The sequence below is a fragment of the Petromyzon marinus genome, chromosome 18 (assembly GCF_048934315.1).
Source record: "Petromyzon marinus isolate PM22_M1 ecotype Great Lakes invasive population chromosome 18, UKy_Petmar_22M1.pri1.0, whole genome shotgun sequence".
Classification (NCBI taxonomy): domain Eukaryota; kingdom Metazoa; phylum Chordata; class Hyperoartia; order Petromyzontiformes; family Petromyzontidae; genus Petromyzon; species Petromyzon marinus.
In genome coordinates this window covers 3519940-3542092 of record NC_133684.1, presented here as the reverse complement: position 1 = coordinate 3542092, position 22153 = coordinate 3519940, and the positions used below count along the sequence as shown (strand labels likewise).

At 48.5% G+C, this 22153-nt stretch overlaps 1 protein-coding gene across 2 annotated transcripts in view; it reads left to right on the top strand.

Annotated features, from left to right (window-relative positions):
* The window catches only part of LOC116943575 (uncharacterized), a 38174-nt gene extending 17981 nt beyond the window's left edge, over nucleotides 1-20193 (top strand). For both annotated transcript variants that reach the window (XM_032956521.2, XM_032956520.2), the window contains exons 6-13: nucleotides 1557-1648; nucleotides 1940-2102; nucleotides 3230-3313; nucleotides 5219-5367; nucleotides 12065-12125; nucleotides 14456-15028; nucleotides 15504-15638; nucleotides 17825-20193. In XM_032956521.2, coding sequence (XP_032812412.2) covers nucleotides 1557-1648; nucleotides 1940-2102; nucleotides 3230-3313; nucleotides 5219-5367; nucleotides 12065-12125; nucleotides 14456-15028; nucleotides 15504-15638; nucleotides 17825-17923 — 1356 coding nt within the window. In that variant the 3' untranslated portion in view covers nucleotides 17924-20193. The remainder of the gene's footprint in view (nucleotides 1-1556; nucleotides 1649-1939; nucleotides 2103-3229; nucleotides 3314-5218; nucleotides 5368-12064; nucleotides 12126-14455; nucleotides 15029-15503; nucleotides 15639-17824) is intronic.
* The last annotated feature ends 1960 nt before the right edge of the window (nucleotides 20194-22153 follow it).

Below are 22153 nucleotides of genomic sequence, written 5' to 3'. Positions count from 1 at the left end.
ACATCGGTTACGTGATGGTTAAACAGCATCGACGACGGTCTATTCAAATAACGCAGTACCGCCAAAGTGACAGTGAGCAAAATCGCTTTGTCTGCTTGCGCGTGCCCTCCGGTTCAGAGCAAACAGCTTTGTGTGTTGGAATGCGTCTGCCTGGGCCTGAGCACAGCAGCGCGCATTCTCTCAGCGGACACGGCACGCTGCAAAGCGTGCAACTTTTACGCACAACAAAGGCGATTGTTGGGCACTGAACCATGAAGGCATTGACTTTTCGTTGATTTTTTTCCTTGCTACAAAATGCCCTGGCTATCACAATATTCGAGCGTGTGGTTTTTTTTTTGTATTCTTTGGGTCTTTCGGTAAAGTTACGTGGATCGGTTCTAAAGGCAAAGGTTTGAAATGGACGTAGCCCAAATGTACGGCCGTACATTTAACCCCCGTTGCCTGATGACGATCGCTTGTGTTGCGATCGAAACGTCGTAGTTTTTTACTTCATTTGAACCTATATCTACGTGACTTTACCGAAAGACCCAAAGAATATGAATTCCTGCAGTCACGAAAGCTTTAAGTCGAGTGGGTTTTTTTTTTTCTTTTCTTAAACATACCGAGAACTTTTTTCTATTTTTGTGTTTAGATTCGTTCTGTGCCGCATCCTGAACAAAAAATCACGCGCCAACCCCACGCACCACGGCGAGCGTCACCACGTGTCACGTGAACACAGATTAACTCGCGTGGAGGATGTGCACATGAGCGGGTCTCGATCCTTCTCGGACCCAGTGGTCCCCTCCCCCCCCCCCAGGTTACTAAGGCCACGTTGCACAGAGAAGATCACATGCCCACGCCCGTGTAGTCAAAAGCAGCGTTAACAATGAAACTGTTCCACATTGTGCGTATTCGCGTGCTAAGTCACCACGTGAGCGTGTGGATAACGCTCCCCGTACACGTTCAAATATGTTTCCTGCACCGTGTCCATGCTAACCACCCCAACACCCCTTATGTCGTGCTAGCCTTCATAGGCGCTCGCCAATATCACTTGTCTCCAACACTCTGTCTCTCTTCATAGCAGGGGTGGGGAATTCTCCAAGCAGAAAACTTCTCTCTCTCTCTCACACACCCGTCGATCCACGTAATAGAACTGAGACTATTTTGTTTCACAAATTCCATCAGCCAGGGTCAAATAGGACTTCTAAATGCCTTTGGCGGGCCACACAACGTGGACACTTCTGTTGCTGCGAGAACTGCAGCTGCAGGTAACGCAAGTTTTGCTTAACGCGTTCAAATGAGTAACGCGGCTGCCAGGTCAAAATAAAATATATATTGGCCCCCAGTTTCCGATGAGCGCGGTTGAGGTACGGTGATGGACAACTTCGTTTGTAGGCCGTCTCAAAGTGGCAGGTTTCACGTGGCCACGGGGGTCCGTATGAAAAACACAAAGTTGCGAGTCGTGTCCGCCACCCCCCCCCCCACCCACCACATTGTGGTAGCTTCTACCCTCTCTGCTACGGGAGTGTTGTTTTTTTGTGCCTTGCGTGGCATGGATTCTTGCGACCTCCGTGCAGGCGCTGACCTCCTTGAGGACCGTCGTGGAGGCATTTGGAGAATTCCCGAAGACCATGCAGAAAGGCCTGGTGAGATACGGCTGGTATGAAAGGTAACGGTGCCTCGATTCCTCTCCGAAAGTCCATCGGCGGATTGCTTTTATGACGGGGCGGCTTGCGTCGGCTGTAAAACGTAATAAGTCGAACGTAGCCGGCCTGACCGCACGTTGCGAGCGATCTAAAGTCGCGTGTCAACCATGCGCACGATGCTGCGCTCAACATAGCTTAGTATACGTACCCCCGCACCTCCGATTATTAGCACTGTTGCCTACGTACGGTGCGAAAGACGTTCAACATACAGTACGTGCCGCCCCCACCCCCCCTCTCTTCTCCACGCATGACAGCTTCGGCCCCGGCCGAATGATCATCCGGCAGGGCCAGGTGCCCCAGAATTTCTACCTCCTGCTCACAGGCACCGCTCTCGTCACCAAGGTGCGCATGGACCAGCAGAGCGGAGAGGTGTCCGTCAAAACGGTCACCTTCCTCAAGCAGGGCGACTTCTTTGGGGTGGGTGTGATGTGACACACGCTCGCGCAAATCAACGCGCGTCGCCACTTTCCAATCACAATTCTGGCAAATCGCCTGATGAAGCTGGATGCAATCACCAGCGAAACGTCGTCCTCACATTCTGAACCTTTGTGACTCGATACTTTTGTTTGTGCGCAGGGCAGCCCTGTTGTGGATTTTTTTTTGATCAACTTTAACCGGTGCCAGGAGAGAAAAAAAAATAACAACCCATCTCTAGTTTAGTGTTTATGAAGTTCACATTCCTATGCAGTTCGATCATCTTCAACGCTCGTGCAAATGTTCCATAACCGAGTGAGCATTACGCACGTGTGTGTACGCTATTCGCCGCGTAAAGACTCACAGTTTGGCCATTCCAAGCGCACGTTACAATATCTGGAGACAAGACATGGTTTGTGGATGATGATGGAGATGCAGAAGAAGAACACCACTTCGAGTGAACTCCAATGAGTTACGTAACCTTTAGGCAGGCTTTTTGCGGCACTCCATTGATTTACGCGATCACAATTATCAACGCCTTCATTAGCCAAGACGATTAATTACCGCGATCTCTCGGGGGGGGGGGGGGGCGGGGGCTCGCCGTGACCATTGCAGCCGCCGCCGCGGGCTCTCTTGAATCAGCACCGGCCCCGGCGTGCGTTGGCAAGCGCCGATTGAGCACCTCCTGCCGTAATTGAGCCAACTTGATGTCCACGCAGGACGAGCGGTAATTTGTAAAGGGTTAAAGGTGCAGCCATGAAATCTCTCGCTTGCGTCACTGCTGGTGAAACGAACCAGCAAACAAAGAACCTTCAGGGGCGCGTACTCCACAGAGCCCCCTCGAGGGGGTATTTTAGCCTACTCTTCCACACCGTGGCAGCGGTGGAAATGTGCCCACACCTTACTCCACCATCTGCGACATGCCAATCAACGAACTATAATGTACCCATTCATATTGCTGGGGGGGGGGGAGGGAGGGGTGAAGCCATTTGCGCCTTTCATTCACTGCCGCGACGGGAGATCGAACCGCGACTCCTGCCTCGCAAAGTCCCGTGTGCTCACCGTGACCCCACGGCAGTTGCCCTCCCTCGACTCTTCGTAACGGCGCTCGATCATTCCTCGCGTTACAGGACCTGGCCATTTTGATGCGAGCGAGGCGGAACGCCACGGTCGTGTGCAAGGAGACGGTCGCCCTCCTCGCCGTCAACCGACAGGTCTCCCTCCCCCCTCCTCCCTCCCTCCTCCCTCCCTCCCCCCTCCCCCCTCCCTCCCTCCCTCCCTCCCTCCCTCCCCCCTCCTCCCTCCTCTCTCCCTCCCTCCTCCCTCCCTCCCTCCCTCCCCCCTCCTCCCTCCTCCCTCCCTCCCTCCCTCCCTCCTCCTCCCTCCCTCCTCCCTCCTCCTCCCTCCTCCTCCCTCCCTCCCTCCTCCTCCCTCCTCCTCCCTCCTCCTCCCTCCTCCTCCCTCCTCCCTCCTCCTCCTCCTCCCTCCTCCTCCCTCCTCCCTCCTCCTCCTCCCTCCCTCCCTCCTCCTCCCTCCTCCTCCCAGCAGCGGCGGCTCTCGTCTGGCCATCGAACAAACACGGCCTCGGCATCGCGCGCTTTCTCGCGCGCTTCCGCGCCCGTCTGGAACGCTCTTCCTTCCGATAGTGGGAAGCCGCTGTAAACACTTTTAAATCACCTGGATTGAAAATTCAACTATTTAGAAATTAAATTTTGTGTTTTAATTTGTTGTCCTTCACGCGCACCTCCGATTAGCGCGGTTGGCTACGTACGGTGCGAAAGAATTTCAACATACGCACATACAATACGCTCGAACTAGAGTTCCTTGCATTCCTGCGTAGGCTTAGTGGGTCTCCGCCCCGATAAACAACACAAATAGCGCCCATTGTTTAAACGTGGTGTCGGGTTTAGAGTCTTCATTTCATAACCTTGCACCTTCATTGCGTATATGTGAAGGAGTTCCATATTTGGCTGCGCGGGGTAAACACACACAGGGGCGAAAATTGATGCGCGTTGCGTAATTTACGTGAATAGAACGAGGCGAGTGAGTGATGACTGCAGGAGAGGGATGACTGCTGTGAACACGATGAGGCAACGCGCATGGGGCTGGCTCGCTTAAATGACAGCATATGTAAAGACTCACTGTGAAATGTTGAACTCTAAATTTTGACATCCGCAGGTGTGGTCTCCCCCCCCCACCCATCAATGTATCTGGGGGTGTCACGTAAAAAAGTGCTTTTAAAAAAAAATCTATGTAATTGGGCACGAGTCACTAGCGTTTTTATTGATGTGTGATCCTTCAAAGTACACATCGCCTACGGATATTTACACAAAAAAATTAGTCGTAACTTACTTATTATTTCAACGCATTTTACGCGTGCGTAATCGACGAGTATTATTTAGATGGTTAAATGGAGAGGGGGGGGGAAGCGCTCTTAACCTTGTGACCTGAGTTTGATTCCTGGCCACGACGATACACGAGTAACGACCGATATCTGTACCGGTCCCTGACCTAACGCTCACTCACCAGCCTCGTGAAGTGCGGACATACAACTCCCACGACGGACGTGGTGTAAGGCAACCTTCATCCATCTGTGGATTGACAAATGGATGAAGGATACGACCACTTCTTAGTGACACACCTTACAACTTTCCAGTAAGAATTAACTGTAAAGTGAGAGACGTCGTGAGCAGACATGGCAAACCCATGAAGTATATTAAATCAGGGGGCTCAGCAAGAGGACTTTCCTCCCCGAATATAGCCCATGCTCCCACCGGCACATGATTAACACTGGTAGACGCCATCAAAGTTGGGCAGTAGTAAGGGTGTCTGAAGTAGCGATGATGCAAGTTGTAGTCAGGGCTTCATTCCAGCGGGGTCTGCTTGGGTCTGCGACCCACCCAGAGAGCGCAATCGGCACACATAGCACCGCACTGCTACACCACTCGACAAGGCTGTCGCAACCATTCACAGTCGCCGTCACCCTCCGGTTCACCAGCGACCTGAAAATGACTCGGTGAGAAATGTAAGCCCTGGGTGCAGAATTGTCAACGTGGTGACCCATGCATGTCCTCACGCACACCCGTGGCCACTGTGTGTCACTGCTGCTGCTGCTGCAGGACTTTGTGAACATCTTCATGCAGAACGGCGTGTGCAGTGGCGAGCCCGAGTTTGTCAGCTTCCTCCGCTCCCTGGAGGAGTTCCAAGGCTGGCCCCTCCACTTGCTCCCGCTCGACAGCACCAGCGTGTGCATCCACAGCTACTTTAGGTTCGCCAGCGCTTCGGAATCCGTGACCAGGCGAGGCTGCGTTGGCTGGGTCGTGGAGTCGGCATGCTCATCCGGACAAAGACAATGACAAAGATCCCCCTCCTCCACATGTAGCCTTAACAGACTGTTGGGGCGAGTGCTGTTAGCGAGCACCTATGAAGGCCGGCACGGCACACGAGGGGGTGGGTGGCCAGCACAACGCCCGACCGCCTTTGTCTCCCCAGTTGCGATGTTTACTACACACCGCGCCGAGTACTTATTTGAGGCCGAGCCGACTTAGGGGAGGCCCAGGACCGGTTCAGATAATCGTCACCGGTGTTGGCCGTGAGCGGGAATCGAACTCGGGTCACAGGGTTCGTAGAGTAGCGCGCTAACTGCTGCGCCACCGCTCCCCACACGTGCTCATCCACCACCTGCCCGAGACAGCTTTTGTTTGGCCGGGTAGCGGGGTCGAAACGGGCACGGCACGGGCTGGAAAGGATGAGGAGCTTAGTGGACTTGCCGATGACCGGTACCAGCGGTGTCAAGATCGGCGGAGGGCAGAGGAGCGACGCTCGCGACAACGAGCGGAGCGCCGTGCGGTTAAAACACAGCAAGGTGGCACAGAGGGGAGCACAGGTGGTGCATCTTCCACTCATCTCAGTCTATTAACACACAAAACCTGTCCGGTGACATCCTGCCAGCAAGACTTTGACACTTCATCACTCACAGTGCACCGAACCTGGCCAAAGCGTCGCATTGATGCCACCAGTCGGCGTCTGTTGTTTGATCGTGGTTCGTGTGCTGCGATGCCATACCGGCCACCCAGCATCGATTCCTTGCCAAACATAATTACAGTGCCAATTGGCATCCTATCGGAACCTGTACCGATCTTCCTCTCGGTCAATTCAGCATACAATGAGTGGGTGCCATCATTAGGCATCCCATAACTGGCTATGATGTATAGCTTGTGACAAACACAAAGGTGAGCATTGTGCAAGTGACACACCTGCGGAGCATTACCATGACGTGCAAACGTTTAGATTTTATTTTCACGTGACACATTGCCCGTGGTTCATGCAGATTTGGTGTCACGGTGGCGAGATGTTAACGACGACTCCTGATGTACAGGAGGTTGTGGGCTCAACCATTGACCCTGACGCCTATATATATTTGGAGTTCGCATGTCTCCCTCTCTCTCTTGCCACGGTCGCGTGGAATTTTCATCCGGGTCCTCCGGTTTTCCCCCTCCACATTTATAATCGAGGTGCGTTTCGAGTATTTAGTTGCTGCTATAAATGTCCACATGACGATAAGCCACTTCGTTGAGCTTTCATTTGTGGCCAGGTCTCTTCTGAAGAAAAAAAAGAGCTGTATATCTCGATGGGCCTTATCTGATTTAAAGCTTTCGTGACTGCAGTAATTCATATTCTTAGTTTTTTCGGTAAAGTCACGTTGAAGAGAAACAACAAAATAACAAAATATATATAAAACAATAAAAATTCTCACGACGTTTCGACCATAACTCAAACGGTCATCATCAGGTGTGTCGGTTTGCATAAATTTATTTATTTTATGATATTGTAGTTCTCTCAGCTGACAAAGGCAATGCTACTGTTATCATGGATAAAATAGAATACAACAACAAAATTAAAGAATTACTCGACGATGGTAGTTATACAAAAATAAAAAGAGATCCCACCAACAGCCTCGTCACACAAACCAACAAAATAATTTCTGATTCAACCGCATTAATTGATCAATCTAAACAGTTTTCATTGAAACCTTCTGCTGCCAGGCCACCAAGATTATACGGCTTACCAAAAATACATAAAGTTGATACACCTCTTCGTCCCATAGTCTCTACTATCAGCTCCCCCACCTACAAACTAGCTCGTTTTTTGTCTGAAATCCTGCGTCCTTTCACTGGAAAGACCACCTCTGCGGTACAAAATTCTACTCACCTGGTATCAACAATCAAGGGTATTTCCCTGTCCCCAGACGACCTGCTTGTCAGTTTTGATGTAGTTTCCTTATTCACCAAGGTTCCTGTACCTGACACCATTGCAATCATTGAAGACTTGGTTCATCAAGGACTAAACACTGAGGTACCCCCCCTGGTGAGACACTGTTTAACCAATACATACTTCACTTGGAATGGAACTTTCTACAAACAAACTGAGGGCACCCCAATGGGCTCCCCCCTTTCTCCAGTTATAGCTAACATTTTCATGGAGAAATTTGAGACTGACGCCATCCAGACTGCCACTCTGCGCCCAACCTTATGGAAGAGGTACGTGGATGACACTTTTGTCATCTGGCCACATGGCCGGCCTGCTCTAGACCAATTCTTCGACCACATCAATTCCATACACCCAGCCATCAGATTTACCATGGAAGTCGAAATAGATGGCAAGATACCTTTTTTGGATGTCCTAATTAAAAAGAAACCTGATGGTTCAATGAGCCACTCTGTCTACAGGAAAGCTACCCATACGGATGCTTATCTGAAACCGGATTCCCACCACCATCCATCACAGAAGAATTCTCTCATCAAGACTCTGTATCATAGAGCCCAATGCATATCCGACCAGGAACACATAAGCAGTGAACTCAAGCACGTACACCAAGCTCTTAGGGCTAATGGTTACTCCGACTATACAATCCGCAAAGCTATCACTCAAACCATGAAGAAGAACCCTCTTGAGGAGCCTTTCAAAACCATCACTTTACCCTACATTGCTGGGATCACAAAAAAGATCTCTAAAATCTTGAATAAACACAAGATCCAGGTCCGTTTCAACACATTACATAAAATCCGTGATCTGGTTCCGTCTGTAAAAGATGTGATTCCGGACATACAATACCCTGGTGTCTACAAACTAAGTTGCCTCTGTGGTAGTAGTTACATTGGAGAAACCAAACGCCATATCTCGGACCGCATTCGTGAACATAAAGCAGACCTTAAACACGGTAGGACCAACACCTCGGCCGTAGCAGATCATTGTTCTAATTCAGTAGGCTCACATGCCATTGACTTTTCCAAGACGGAGGTTCTTTGTAAGCCATCTGGCTTCCATGAGAGATTCGTTCATGAGGCTATCCACATATACAAACACAGAGACAATTTCAACCGAGAAGATGGATTCTATCTTAGCAATCATTGGAAAGATTTGATAAATCATTTCAGTTCTTGATTGATTGTTCACGCTTACAGTGGCTTTCAGACAGCATACATAAAAACAAATTTCGTCTCCCCCCTCCTCTTTTCAAAAAATAGATGGACTAGTCCTGGCAAACAGCCAATCGTTGCGCGTGACGCAAACGTTATTTTTTATATAAATAAATAAATATGCCGTTTTCAAAATAAATTTATGCAAACCGACACACCTGATGATGACCGTTTGAGTTATGGTCGAAACGTCGTGAGAATTTTTATTGTTTTATATATATTTTGTTATTTTGTTGTTTCTCTTCAACGTGACTTTACCGAAAAAACTAAGAATATGAATTACTGCAGTCACGAAAGCTTTAAATCAAAATTTAATCGCCTCTACGGGGAGGGTTTTCACATAACTTTAAGATCTTTCAACAAACTCCGGGATAAGAAAGCTCAGCTGATCGAGTCTCTCACCTTCCTGAAGAGATGCCGCGACTCTGGGGTAATACCAATCGCATTTACACTCACCTCTGCTACTGTAACTTCTTCTAATGCGAAACGAATTCTTTTCAAAACTAGCTTAGCTCTTATCTCAGAAAAAATCAGACTTATACGCACAGAACTAGATCAGTTAGACAAGACACTCTACAAATCACACTTATCATTGACGGCAATAATGTCCACATCGGATTGGGAACATGTAGACAATATGACTGCCTCTTCAGCTGCTACTATGTCGACCAAATGTAAGGAAAACCTGATTTCCAAATTTAACTTCCTATTCAACAAAAGACCGGACCCACACACCAAAAAGTTAGACGTTAATAAAGTCGTAATTAATCGCAGTAACAGTTCTATTTCCGATGGTCTGAAATCCGTTTTAGCTAAAGGTCTAAACTTTGCAGTCACACCTAAACACATACCAGTTAATGATATAATTGCCCAAGTAGACGTTGCTCTCAGGGGCCTGGGTCACATCGCTGCAGACGTAGCAAGATCTGAAATCGCTGCAACCCTCAAAACGCTAAGATGCCAGCTAGCAACCTCAGCAAAAATGAGCGTTTTGAATTATATAAATTAAAAAAGAGGAATGATATTGTAGTTCTCTCAGCTGACAAAGGCAATGCTACTGTTATCATGGATAAAATAGAATACAACAACAAAATGTAAGAATTACTCGACGATGGTAGTTATACAAAAATAAAAAGAGATCCCACCAACAGCCTCGTCACACAAACCAACAAAATAATTTCTGATTCAACCGCATTAATTGATCAATCTAAACAGTTTTCATTGAAACCTTCTGCTGCCAGGCCACCAAGATTATACGGCTTACCAAAAATACATAAAGTTGATACACCTCTTCGTCCCATAGTCTCTACTATCAGCTCCCCCACCTACAAACTAGCTCGTTTTTTGTCTGAAATCCTGCGTCCTTTCACTGGAAAGACCACCTCTGCGGTACAAAATTCTACTCACCTGGTATCAACAATCAAGGGTATTTCCCTGTCCCCAGACGACCTGCTTGTCAGTTTTGATGTAGTTTCCTTATTCACCAAGGTTCCTGTACCTGACACCATTGCAATCATTGAAGACTTGGTTCATCAAGGACTAAACACTGAGGTACCCCCCCTGGTGAGACACTGTTTAACCAATACATACTTCACTTGGAATGGAACTTTCTACAAACAAACTGAGGGCACCCCAATGGGCTCCCCCCTTTCTCCAGTTATAGCTAACATTTTCATGGAGAAATTTGAGACTGACGCCATCCAGACTGCCACTCTGCGCCCAACCTTATGGAAGAGGTACGTGGATGACACTTTTGTCATCTGGCCACATGGCCGGCCTGCTCTAGACCAATTCTTCGACCACATCAATTCCATACACCCAGCCATCAGATTTACCATGGAAGTCGAAATAGATGGCAAGATACCTTTTTTGGATGTCCTAATTAAAAAGAGACCTGATGGTTCAATGAGCCACTCTGTCTACAGGAAAGCTACCCATACGGATGCTTATCTGAAACCGGATTCCCACCACCATCCATCACAGAAGAATTCTCTCATCAAGACTCTGTATCATAGAGCCCAATGCATATCCGACCAGGAACACATAAGCAGTGAACTCAAGCACGTACACCAAGCTCTTAGGGCTAATGGTTACTCCGACTATACAATCCGCAAAGCTATCACTCAAACCATGAAGAAGAACCCTCTTGAGGAGCCTTTCAAAACCATCACTTTACCCTACATTGCTGGGATCACAAAAAAGATCTCCAAAATCTTGAATAAACACAAGATCCAGGTCCGTTTCAACACATTACATAAAATCCGTGATCTGGTTCCGTCTGTAAAAGATGTGAGTCCGGACATACAATACCCTGGTGTCTACAAACTAAGTTGCCTCTGTGGTAGTAGTTACATTGGAGAAACCAAACGCCATATATCGGACCGCATTCGTGAACATAAAGCAGACCTTAAACACGGTAGGACCAACACCTCGGCCGTAGCAGATCATTGTTCTAATTCAGTAGGCTCACATGCCATTGACTTTTCCAAGACGGAGGTTCTTTGTAAGCCATCTGGCTTCCATGAGAGATTCGTTCATGAGGCTATCCACATATACAAACACAGAGACAATTTCAACCGAGAAGATGGATTCTATCTTAGCAATCATTGGAAAGATTTGATAAATCATTTCAGTTCTTGATTGATTGTTCACGCTTACAGTGGCTTTCAGACAGCATACATAAAAACAAATTTCGTCTCCCCCCTCCTCTTTTCAAAAAATAGATGGACTAGTCCTGGCAAACAGCCAATCGTTGCGCGTGACGCAAACGTTATTTTTTATATAAATAAATAAATATGCCGTTTTCAAAATAAATTTATGCAAACCGACACACCTGATGATGACCGTTTGAGTTATGGTCGAAACGTCGTGAGAATTTTTATTGTTTTATATATATTTTGTTATTTTGTTGTTTCTCTTCAACGTGACTTTACCGAAAAAACTAAGAATATGGGCCTTATCTGGTTAAATAAAGAAATATATAGTTTAGTGTTTTGTATTTTGCGAAACTCCCAATCCCAGTGGGGCTGCGAGGTGGCCAGGAGATGTCATCAAATGCTTCGTGCAGACATTGGAGTGCTGTCCCTCTCTCCGCATTCGTTTACCTCTGGTTACTCTGGTTTTGCTCCCACATACCAACCTCGTTGTGTTATTCGTTGTCATTTGATCTTGACGATGCACTGTGATCCCATTACGATTGTTCGAAACCTCCTGAGCAAAATGTATGAATTAGCAATTAAAATTGGAAATAAGCCTTGGAATTCAGTGGCCAGCGAGGTTGCCTTGTATGAACAATCGACATCAATCGGTGATGATTTATGTTTGGCTTGGGCCACGTACAAAAACAAAACGACCGATCGCAGCGTTGGCTGTGAGAACCCACGTGTCACGTTCAGCAGCATCGTGACGGCGTGGAATGTGGCTAGGCGGTGGGCTGAAGTGTGTTGCGCGCAAAATGTTTGCTAAGTGTGTGTGTGCTCGTTACAGGCGTGGAGCTGTTATTTGTAAAGACACCGCGACCTCAGACATGCTTTACGTGGTCAAGTCGGTGAGTCCCACCCACCTCAACCATCACCCCCCCCCTCCCCCTGCACCTCTTCTACGTCTTTTTCAATTCATCTATCAGGCTGCGTTTTGCAGCTTGCAGCTAGACCTGCTGAGCGGGGCAACATCATTTCATTATTATTATTGAGACCACGATTGCTTACCCAGGAAAGCCTTCCCGAGTCTCATGGCTCCCTGTCAGTAGGATCATACCAAACTTCGTGCAGCAGGGTGCTGATAATTAATTGCTGCGTACTGATCCATTTGAGTCCCGCACCTCCGATCAGCGCGGCCGGCGAACGAAGTTGAACGCACGGTGCATCCGTCCAGCAAATTGGCGGTCATTTTTCGAATTTCGTGCTTTTGGACTGCGACGCCGGCACGGGATGTCCCCCGCGCTCTTGCGAATTTACGTCGCGGGAACTTGGCCGCCGGCTGCACAGCAGACGGCTCGTGGGCATCGCGGCTGTTACGCGCCGCGGTCGAAGCCGGAGCCACCGCTGGATCCGAGCTGCGAAGCTCTCCGGCGAGCGGAGAATGCGCTACCGCGAGGCCGCCGGTGTCTGCACCGGGTTGCCGGTGATAGATTCACAGCCCAAAGCAGGCGTTCGTAATGGGTGTGGGGGTAAGGAGGCTGCAGGCATTGTTTGGGGATCAGTGCGAGACTATCGGGGGTGGAGTGGTGGGGATTCATGGAGAATGTAGACTGAATTCCACGATTTAAATTTGTGTGTTCGAACAATGTACGGCAGAGGACGATGTGCTGAGTTGACCCCGACTCGTAACGCTTCAACTGTGGCTCAATTGCCCTTCGCTTCAGAGAGACGTTGACATGAGTAAATAGCGCTTCCACAGCCGCGTCCTCACATTTCCCACCCATTTGCCACAATGGAAAGGGTGACAGATGGCCCTGTAATTCCCGCTCGCTCTCTCTCTCTCTATCTTCTCGTGGTCCAGACAAGCCTTGTCGCGCCATCTCCAGAATTCGCTCCCTATCGATTGCCTTGCGACTCGCAGGTGGCAATGAGGCAGTGGGCACCGAGCTGATAAATCTTCTCCGTTAAAATGTTGTTCTCCTGCTGTCCAGGTCGGGGCATGGTGTCTCAAAAAACAAAGTTGTGTTGTGTCAATGTTATTTCATTTTTCGTGATGTTTTTGTTGTTGTTGTTGCTTTACTCATCCGGGTCCTGATTTTAGTTCTCAAGTTGTCAGCAGAATGTCAGACGAACATCTTTCAATTCCTCAGTAATAGCATGATGACAATGGCGATGCTCTCCATCATCATCATCATCAGTCAACCGCGATCTATCCACTGCTGAATGACGGTCTCTCCAAGCGGTTGCCATCGCTCGGGCGTCTCGCTGTGGCTGCCGCTGCGTCATGAGTCTCGAGCGCCGACCGTCGGCCCTTTCTATCGATGTGTCCTGCCCTAGCGCACTGCATTTTCTCAATATCACTCCCCCCGCTTGCATTTTTTTCCTCCGAGCCGTGAGCCCCTCCTGCTGTCTCTCAGCGTGATTCCAAAGCGTGCGCCTCCATTGAGCGCTCCTCTCTTAGAAGATTATAATAATAACGATTTCGACGCAGGAATCACCGAACGGTGGCGTGAATGTGGACAAGGAGCTGTCCGTAAACTTTGGCGTATGATCGAAGTCCCTTTATATCCCGGGACCCGGTGAAGGTTCTTGTCGGACCCTAGACACTTCTGTTGGCCTTCAGTGATAACTCTCTACAGCTGCTACTGCTGCTGCTCCATCTTACTACTACCGCCGCTGTCACTCCGCTTGTTTCACACGGAAAGTTCATAAACGGTGTTCATTTCTCTCACCTTATGAAAGAAAAAAATAACCGATTTTACATTGACGTGTACACACACTGTGGCTATCCTTGCGATATAAATATATTTATTCAAGAAGATATCTTGGTTACATTTTATTTTGTCATGCATACAAACAAAATTAAACAGGGTCAAATAGTTTTTTTCGTAGGTCCTTTTAGTTTTTTCCATGATCTAGGGTTTTTCTTGTTGTTAGATCGCGTATATATAATTGTGTCGTTAAACCCGCCACCACCCGACACAGCCAATTAGTAAGGTTTGTCACGTAAACAGAACGTGGCCAATTCGTCACTAGTACAGCACACCGGTGTGTTGGAGAGCAAATCCACAACATTTACAATCTGAGTACGACGTTTCGCCGGTAATTACAACTGGCTTCATCAGGCGACAGCCAGATGTTCTTTTTTGTAGGCCCTAGACACTTGTGCCCACCGTGCCGATTGGATACCGCTACCCACCTCGTCTCAGTTCTCCTCTGCCGCGCTTCCACGTCACAGGGCAGCGTCCGAGTGCTGAAGGCGTTGGCGCCGGCTAAGCGGAGATGCGGGACCCGTGCCGCCGACGCTCGGCCCCGCAGAGGCTCGCTGGACGAGGAGACCATCGCTGCCCGGGGCTCGGGCCGGTCGGGCAGCGACGCGCGCGGGCAGCCGCAGCCGGAGGCTCGTCCCAAACTCGCCGGCGGTCACTCCGCCGGCCCTCGGTCCTCACCGCCGTCTCTGCGGGGTTTGCCGAACGGCGAATCGCCGCCTGCAGGCGGGGAGGCTGTTGGCGGGGTGTCGCGCAGCTCCCAAGAGGCCGAGGAGAGGCGCGCGATGGTTGGACTTGGAGCTGAGGGTTGCGGTGGTGGTGGTGATGATGGAGGCGGTGGTGATTATGTTGCCGGTGGCGGTGGTGGTGGTGGTGATGGCAGTGGTGGTGGTGGCGATTGCACGAGAGAGGGCGAGAGCGGCACCGGGGACACGAGGAACGGCGGCATCGTGGGGTCAGGGATGTCGAGCCACAGGAGCAGCCCTGGTGACTCCCACAAGGTGTACGTGCACGTGCAGAGCCTGCAGTCTGGACAAATATTCGTAAGCAGCTCCTCTTGGCTATTTTTGCATACATATTGAATTTCGAACGTATTTTGCGAAACATCATACTGCAATATATAAGATTGTTATTACATTTGTTCGGTTTTTTTTTTCTGGTACAGGGAAGCGTTAATGGCAGATATGGTCAATTATTTTGGTTTGTGTTCGTGAAACACTCCCTCTGCGTTTCCTGAATTTGTAATGTTTAGTGTGTTTACCTGCTTGTAAAACACTTCGTGAATCAGTGCACATTTTTTTTATTTACATCTACCAAGTCATCCCTGCCCACGAACGTTGTACACTAATGAGTAATTTCGTACATGTACGTACACGTACGCAGCCTCTTGACTTGCCACCGCTGGATGAGGGGCGATTGTTTGACCATCACTCGGCACGGTGCGACAGCGTTCCGGGGCAGCAGGGAGTTGTCGGTGGTGGTGTGACCGTGTCCATCGCCGCGCCGTGGGCTTTGCAGGGCCTCGCGGACACGGTGTTTCAGGAGAGCACGAGCATGGTGCTCGTGTCCGAGGGGGCCGAGTGCGTCCTCATATCGCGCGAGTTCTTCCGCAAGCACGTGGACGACGCCTACATTCAGCACCTGGGCAAGAAGGTCAGCAGCAGCAGCAGCAGCAGCAGCACATCTCCATAGCCGCTTGCACATGAGCTGATTGCATCGCTCAACATCCAGGGTGGATGCTCCCTCGAGGAGCGTTATCTCCTTGGGCAGCCACTGCGTTGTTAGTCTCGTCCACAGGAGCATTGGCGAACCATCGAACAAAGACGGTGGTCACCGCATCGCGCGCTTTCAGATGCGACCCTGCGGCCGTCTGGAACGCTCTTCCTTCCGATATTAGGAAACCACTAGAGCTATTAACTTTTAAATCATCATCATCATCATCATCTCGATTGAAAATGTATTTCTTTAGAGCTCTTTTTCGTGTTCAGCTTGTTGTCCTTCCCCTGCACATCCGATTAGCACAGTTTAACATACATACGCGCATTGAGTAAAACTGCTTAGCAACATCGGCCCCTACTGGCAGGCTATACCCGTCTAGGGACCATAGTGCCTTCGTGATGGCCTTGCCCTATAGTCACAGTGGACGTCTGTGAAAACGAGCTTCATAGCTCATCGGATCTCCTCCAGTCTAAATAACGATTCTGATTCTAATAATAACAACGAGGGTCTCAACACGTTTGGCAATAACACTGCCCTAAAAGGAACAACTATATCATAGGCAACGCTTCGGGTGATGGCCCTTCTTAATGGCACATGTAGTGTCGCAAAAATACTTTCTGCACTAATGTAGCGAAAACCCAATGTACTCATCATTATCATCATTAACTGATTAAGGTGACGAGATATGATTTGTTCAATGAGACTTAAGTCAAAACGTCAACCTGGGAGGTTCCCATTACGCCGATGTCCAACCCACCCACAGTGCACCCAGTCTCGTGAGATCTCGGAGGCTAAGCAGGCCTGAGCCTGGTTCGTTGTTGGCCGAGTGACCGCGAGGCCTTGCCAGGTGTCGTAGTCACGGGGCTGCGATGTGTGGCCAGGCGATGACACTCCCCTCGTAAACCTGATGGGGTTTGGTTCTCCGATTTCCTCCCACATGGATTGTATTGGCCAATTATCACGATGCAGGAACCACCTGAAGAGCAGTATTGAGACTCGAGTGAGGCTTTCCTGGTTTAATACTTAGAATGAATTATTTTCTACAAGTGCAGGCTCAAGACTAATTGTTTCCTGTGACTGACGCTATCAATGAAATATCTTGATTCAAACCTTTACCCTTCCTGTTTGCTCTTTAACCATGTGCCCTGCACTAACGGCTTGTTCAAGAAAAGTCCCCTCTTTAAATAACCTCGACCATCGCGTCCCGTTTCCTGCACACTCTCCTTCGACGCGGTTGCTTCCAAGCGCTTTTATGCTCCACGATGTTGTTGCATTTACACAAAAAATATCCTAAACCGATGGGCGGGAGTGTATGCTGCTCTGGGTAGGTGTGGTTGACGTGGCTAGCGGTCGTGCGTTGCGGTGGAGTCGATTGATTTGCTGCAGAGTGTAGCATTCCCTGCCCACAGCTGCTGTCAATTACGCAGATGCGATTGAAACGACTGCAACCTCTAAATAGTCTCTCGTGGCCGGCCAAAACCTCAAAACAGCTCAATCAGATAGCCGTACAACGTTTCCTGTTGCTTCGTGATCTCAAAGACGTGGGGTGTGGTGTTTTATTTTTAATTCCCCTACGTGGTGTTTGACATCCCTGTGAGAGTGTTCATATTCGTCGTCCACTGCGGGATGAGGACTTGCCCCAATGGCGTGTGGGTTGTAGGGGCTATTGACCATTAACATCGCCAAGCTGGTCAGTGCAGGCTCGTGAAGGCTTGAGGTATAGCATACGCGGTGGCATAGAAGCGCAGTACAATAATGGGTTTGGTTGCACTGCCCCCTGCTGCCCACGGAGTGGCGCTACTAGAGCGCCACCTGTGACTACCTGGCCTGCACAACGATCGACCAACCCAGGCACGATCCAGGCTCAAAATCCCTGCTCAGCTTCTGATATTTCATGCAAAAATATACTTTTTCCAGGCTCTTTGGTCAAGTGATTGGTGGCTGACTATCGGTTCGATTACTCGACTGATCAGAGAACACAAATCATCGATCGCAAAAAGAGTTGTCGATGACAATTTTAAGCTGATGAATTTACTTGATTGACCGATTGTCCCAGCACTGATTGTTCAGCACTGATTGTTCCTTAATTATGCTGTGCCGCGCCTATCTTGTGTGTTCAGCTCAGCCCGTACCCATCACACGAGAGCCTGCAGCAGGAGCTTCAGTGTCTGGTGGAGTGGAACAACTTCAAGACCACGCTGATCTCCCGCTTGCTGTGATAAGGATCGAGATTGAACTTGAATGGAATCCCCGTTCGTTAAAGCGGCGGGTGCCGACGTGATGCGGCGCAACGAATGAAAAGACTCCACTGCAAATGAGTTATCTTGATTGCTAATTCTTCCCTCAACGGGAGTGGCTTTTGCCTGTGCAACACGAGCTGAAATCCTAAGCCAAGGTTGGGAATCAGCCTCATCGTTATTATAATTTTTTTTTAGAATTGTCTCCATCATCACGAAGATCACCAGAAGTGCCGTTGAGCACCATCTGGCAAAGTCTGCACAAACAAATCGGTGGGAAGTTAAAACATCGGCCGTCTTGCCGTGGGGGAATGTGGGATTGCCGTTCCTACTTCAGGACCACAAAGGGGTCAAGCCCTGCCACGCAATTAATTTGAGGAGTCGGGGAACGTTTTATCTGTGTACGGTACTCGTTGGGGTGTCGTTGTTGAAATGGGTGGCAGCGCTGGGCGCATGCAAACCCAGATTCGTGAACGAAACACAGCGGTGCGTCAAATATCTTCTCAAATTTTAATATAAAAAAGCAGTAATTAAAATAGAATGAACATAAACAACCGATTATTCTCTGTAATTTATATCTATGAATTAATGGGAGTAGGTTTTGCTCTTTCCGGCAATAAAACAAGTGTTAAGATGTTCAAACACCAACTATAATCATTTTGCAAGGAATCAAAGTTCGCATTAGCCACACGTACTTGCGAGCATGCACACACTCGTGCTTCGATAATATTACATACATTGTCTTTGAAACATCTAAACACCTCATGTTTTATTGCCAGAAAGGGTTAAACGTATTCTTACTTTCATACTGGCAAAAAGCTCCCATTTTTGTATCTCTTTATTGTCTGCATCTCTCTCGTCTCGTCCCACGACACCTATCTAACTCTTCCCTATGTTATTCGTATCTCTCTGCATCTCTTCTATCATCTCATTGTGATTTTATGCATCGATAAGAGAGTTGTAGGGGGGGAGGGGGGGGGTGTGAGGGACAAATGTAATTTGATGGGCCAGCACCCCTACTGCTGTGGGTCGCCACGGTGGTGAGATGTTAACTCCCTCGCCTGCTCTACAAGACGTCGTGGGTTCGCTCCTGACCCTGACGCCTGTTGTATATTTGCAGTTGTCATGTCTCCTCGTGGTCGCGTGGATTTTGTCTTCGGGTCCTCCGTTTTTTTCCCCCTCCACGTTTAGAATCAACATCGCGCGTTTAGAGAATCTGGCTCCGATACATTTCCACACGATAAGCCACTTCGTTGAGCTATCGTGGTTTGTGATATCCAGGTCGCTTCTGTAAATAAAGAAAGAGCAACTGAGCTAAGTGGGGTACTTACCTGGTAACGTGAAAAATAGTTTGTAGTTTAAATCTTGGCTTAAAGCTTTCGTGACTGCAGGAATTCATATTCTTTGGGTCTTTCGGTAAAGTCACGTAGATAGGTTCAAAGAAAATGACAAAAAATCTTAAGAAAAAAACCTGCGACGTTTCGATCACAACACAAGCGTTCGTCAACAGGAAACGTCGTAGTTTTTTTAATCGTTTTTTGTTATTTTCTTTGAATCTATCTACATGACTTTACCGAAAGACCCAAAGTACTCTATATAGTTTGTAGTTTGTTTGAGGCCACAGCCATGCCGTGACAGCCCCCGGTCCATAGGGTAACGCGCGACTCACCGCTGCATCTTCAACCATTGCCAGCAGGGGGCAATGCGAGGCCGTTGCATGCTCGAAGTTTTCCAATGGCTCTTTGGCAAGCACGTGTGTGTGTGATCAACGTGTTGCGGCGGTGAATAGAGAAGGATAAGTTAACATACTTGCAGAATGTGCAGGTTTTCAGATGTACGGGTATTGGGTTGCAAGGGAAGTATTTAAAATTCCTAAGCAGGTTATTGTTTTATGATGTTTTTTTTTTTTACAAAGACAAGCAAGGGCTGTTCGCGAGCACCTATGAAGGCCGGCACGGCACACGAGGGGGTGGGTGGCCAGCACCACACCCGGCCGCCTTTGTCTCCCCAGTGGCGATGCTTACATACCCCACCAGGTACTCATTTGAGGTTGAGTCGACCAAGCGGAGGCTCAGGACCGGTTCAGATAATCGCCGCTGATGTTGGCCGTGAGCGGGAATCGAACTTGGTTTGCCGGGTTCGTAGTGCTACGAACTAAAAAACACGTACAGAAATGCATTATATAATGTTCCAAGTAAGAATGTTATTTCTCTACGGTTCAATTTAACACAATAAACGGAAAAAAGTCGAAACATTGACCCATCAAAGTTCTATTCTTTAAACTAACTTTAAAAAATGTATCAGGAAATTCCAAACAATCCTGAAACTGCGACAGGAGTAGCCCACACGCGGTACAATGGGTGGTCAAAATAAAAAAATATATATAGAAAAATACACACGCATGCAATACGTTTATTTAGAAAGCCTGTCTTCACGTGCAAATAGTGTACCCCACGAAGGGAGTTGCCTTCACCACTTTAGGAGTTGGTTGGGTTAGAGCACATTTCAAAATAAAAGTCACCGGTTTCATTCTCTGCGTGCTTTTCATATTCAATTCTCAAAATGTTGACCATGAGGTTGCCACTTGTCCGAGTATGACCGGACACTCCAGGAATTTGCATGTGGTCGGGTGGCAGGAATTGATTTGTGGTAGCGTGTTGAACGTTATCACAGCAAACTGCACAGCTTTAAATGACCGAGACTGATTGGACAACCATCGCTGTGCAGCACGCATTTTCTTTCTTATCGATATGAATTGAGTAGCAACGATAAATCGATGTCTGAGTCGTGAATCATGCGTCTGATTTCAACCGACAGTGAGTTAATCCCGCTGGTGCCCTCGGGAGAACACTCACAGTGGACATACGCAGACTGCCATAGCCTCACACAGACACCCACAGACTCACAGAGAACCGTAGACTTACACAGACTCCCATAGCCTCACACAGAGACCCACAGACTCACAGAGAACCGTAGACTCACACAGACTCCCATAGCCTCACACAGAGACCCACAGACTCACAGAGAACCGTAGACTCACACAGGGACCTATAGACTCACACAGAGACCCACAGACTCACAGAAACCCATAAACTCACACAGAGACCCACAAACTCACAGAGACCCATAGACTCACACAGAGACCCATAGACTCACACAGAGACCCACATACTCACAGAGACCCATAGACTCACATAGAGACCCACAGGCTCACAGAGAAGCGGAGACTCACACATACCCACAAACTCACTTGGAGATCCATAGACGAACAAAGACCTATAGACTCACACAGAGACCCACAGACTCACAGAGAACCCATAGACTCACACAGAGACCCGGAGACTCACAGCCTACTGTAGACTAACACAGACTCACACAGAGACCCATAGACTCACACAGACTCACACTCATGCAGAGACCCATAAACTCACACACATACCCATAAATTCACACAAACCCACAGACTCACACGGAGACCCATAGACTCACACAGAGACCCAGAGACTCACACATACCCACAGACTCATACAGAGACCCATAGGCTTGCAGTGGACAATGTGTTCCACTTTTGTCGTGCACTGCAAACACGTTAGGGCGATTCTTCTATTATCCCATTGTGGGATATGTGATTGCAGCTGCTGCGACCAGTTCGAATTCAACGCAATGTAGTGCATTGGAATACGCCATATGTAATTCGGGCATACATTTTTACATTCACAATTTGACATGATCATTAGCATCCAAAATAGATTTTATTTTATGCATCCATGCATTGTTATGTGACTGATTTTCACCAAGCTCCATTGTCTAACCCATAACTCACACCCCCTCAAGGCAAATGACCTTTAGCCTGGCAGCTATCTTGTATTCGCCGCCAGCGATATATGAAAATGCATAATGGTAATTAGTGGGCTGTGCAGTTAAAATAAACAAATTTAACGTGACGGTGCTTTTGTGCTGTCATTGCTGGCAGGGCTGAGATCATCAACTCACTGCACTCGAGCATCCGGATTAATCACAGACTGCTGCCTGGATTTGAACCCAGGATGGCGGTACAGAGTGTGGGGGTACTTCAACGCCATTTCCATGACATCCGGCCCACTGTGAAAACAGTTTGGTGACCCCTGCTCTAGAGGGTCTCTCCAGGAAGCGACTTCTAGTGGAGGTTCTTCGGCCAGTAGTGGCATGAGCAAGACATTGCAGGGGATGCAC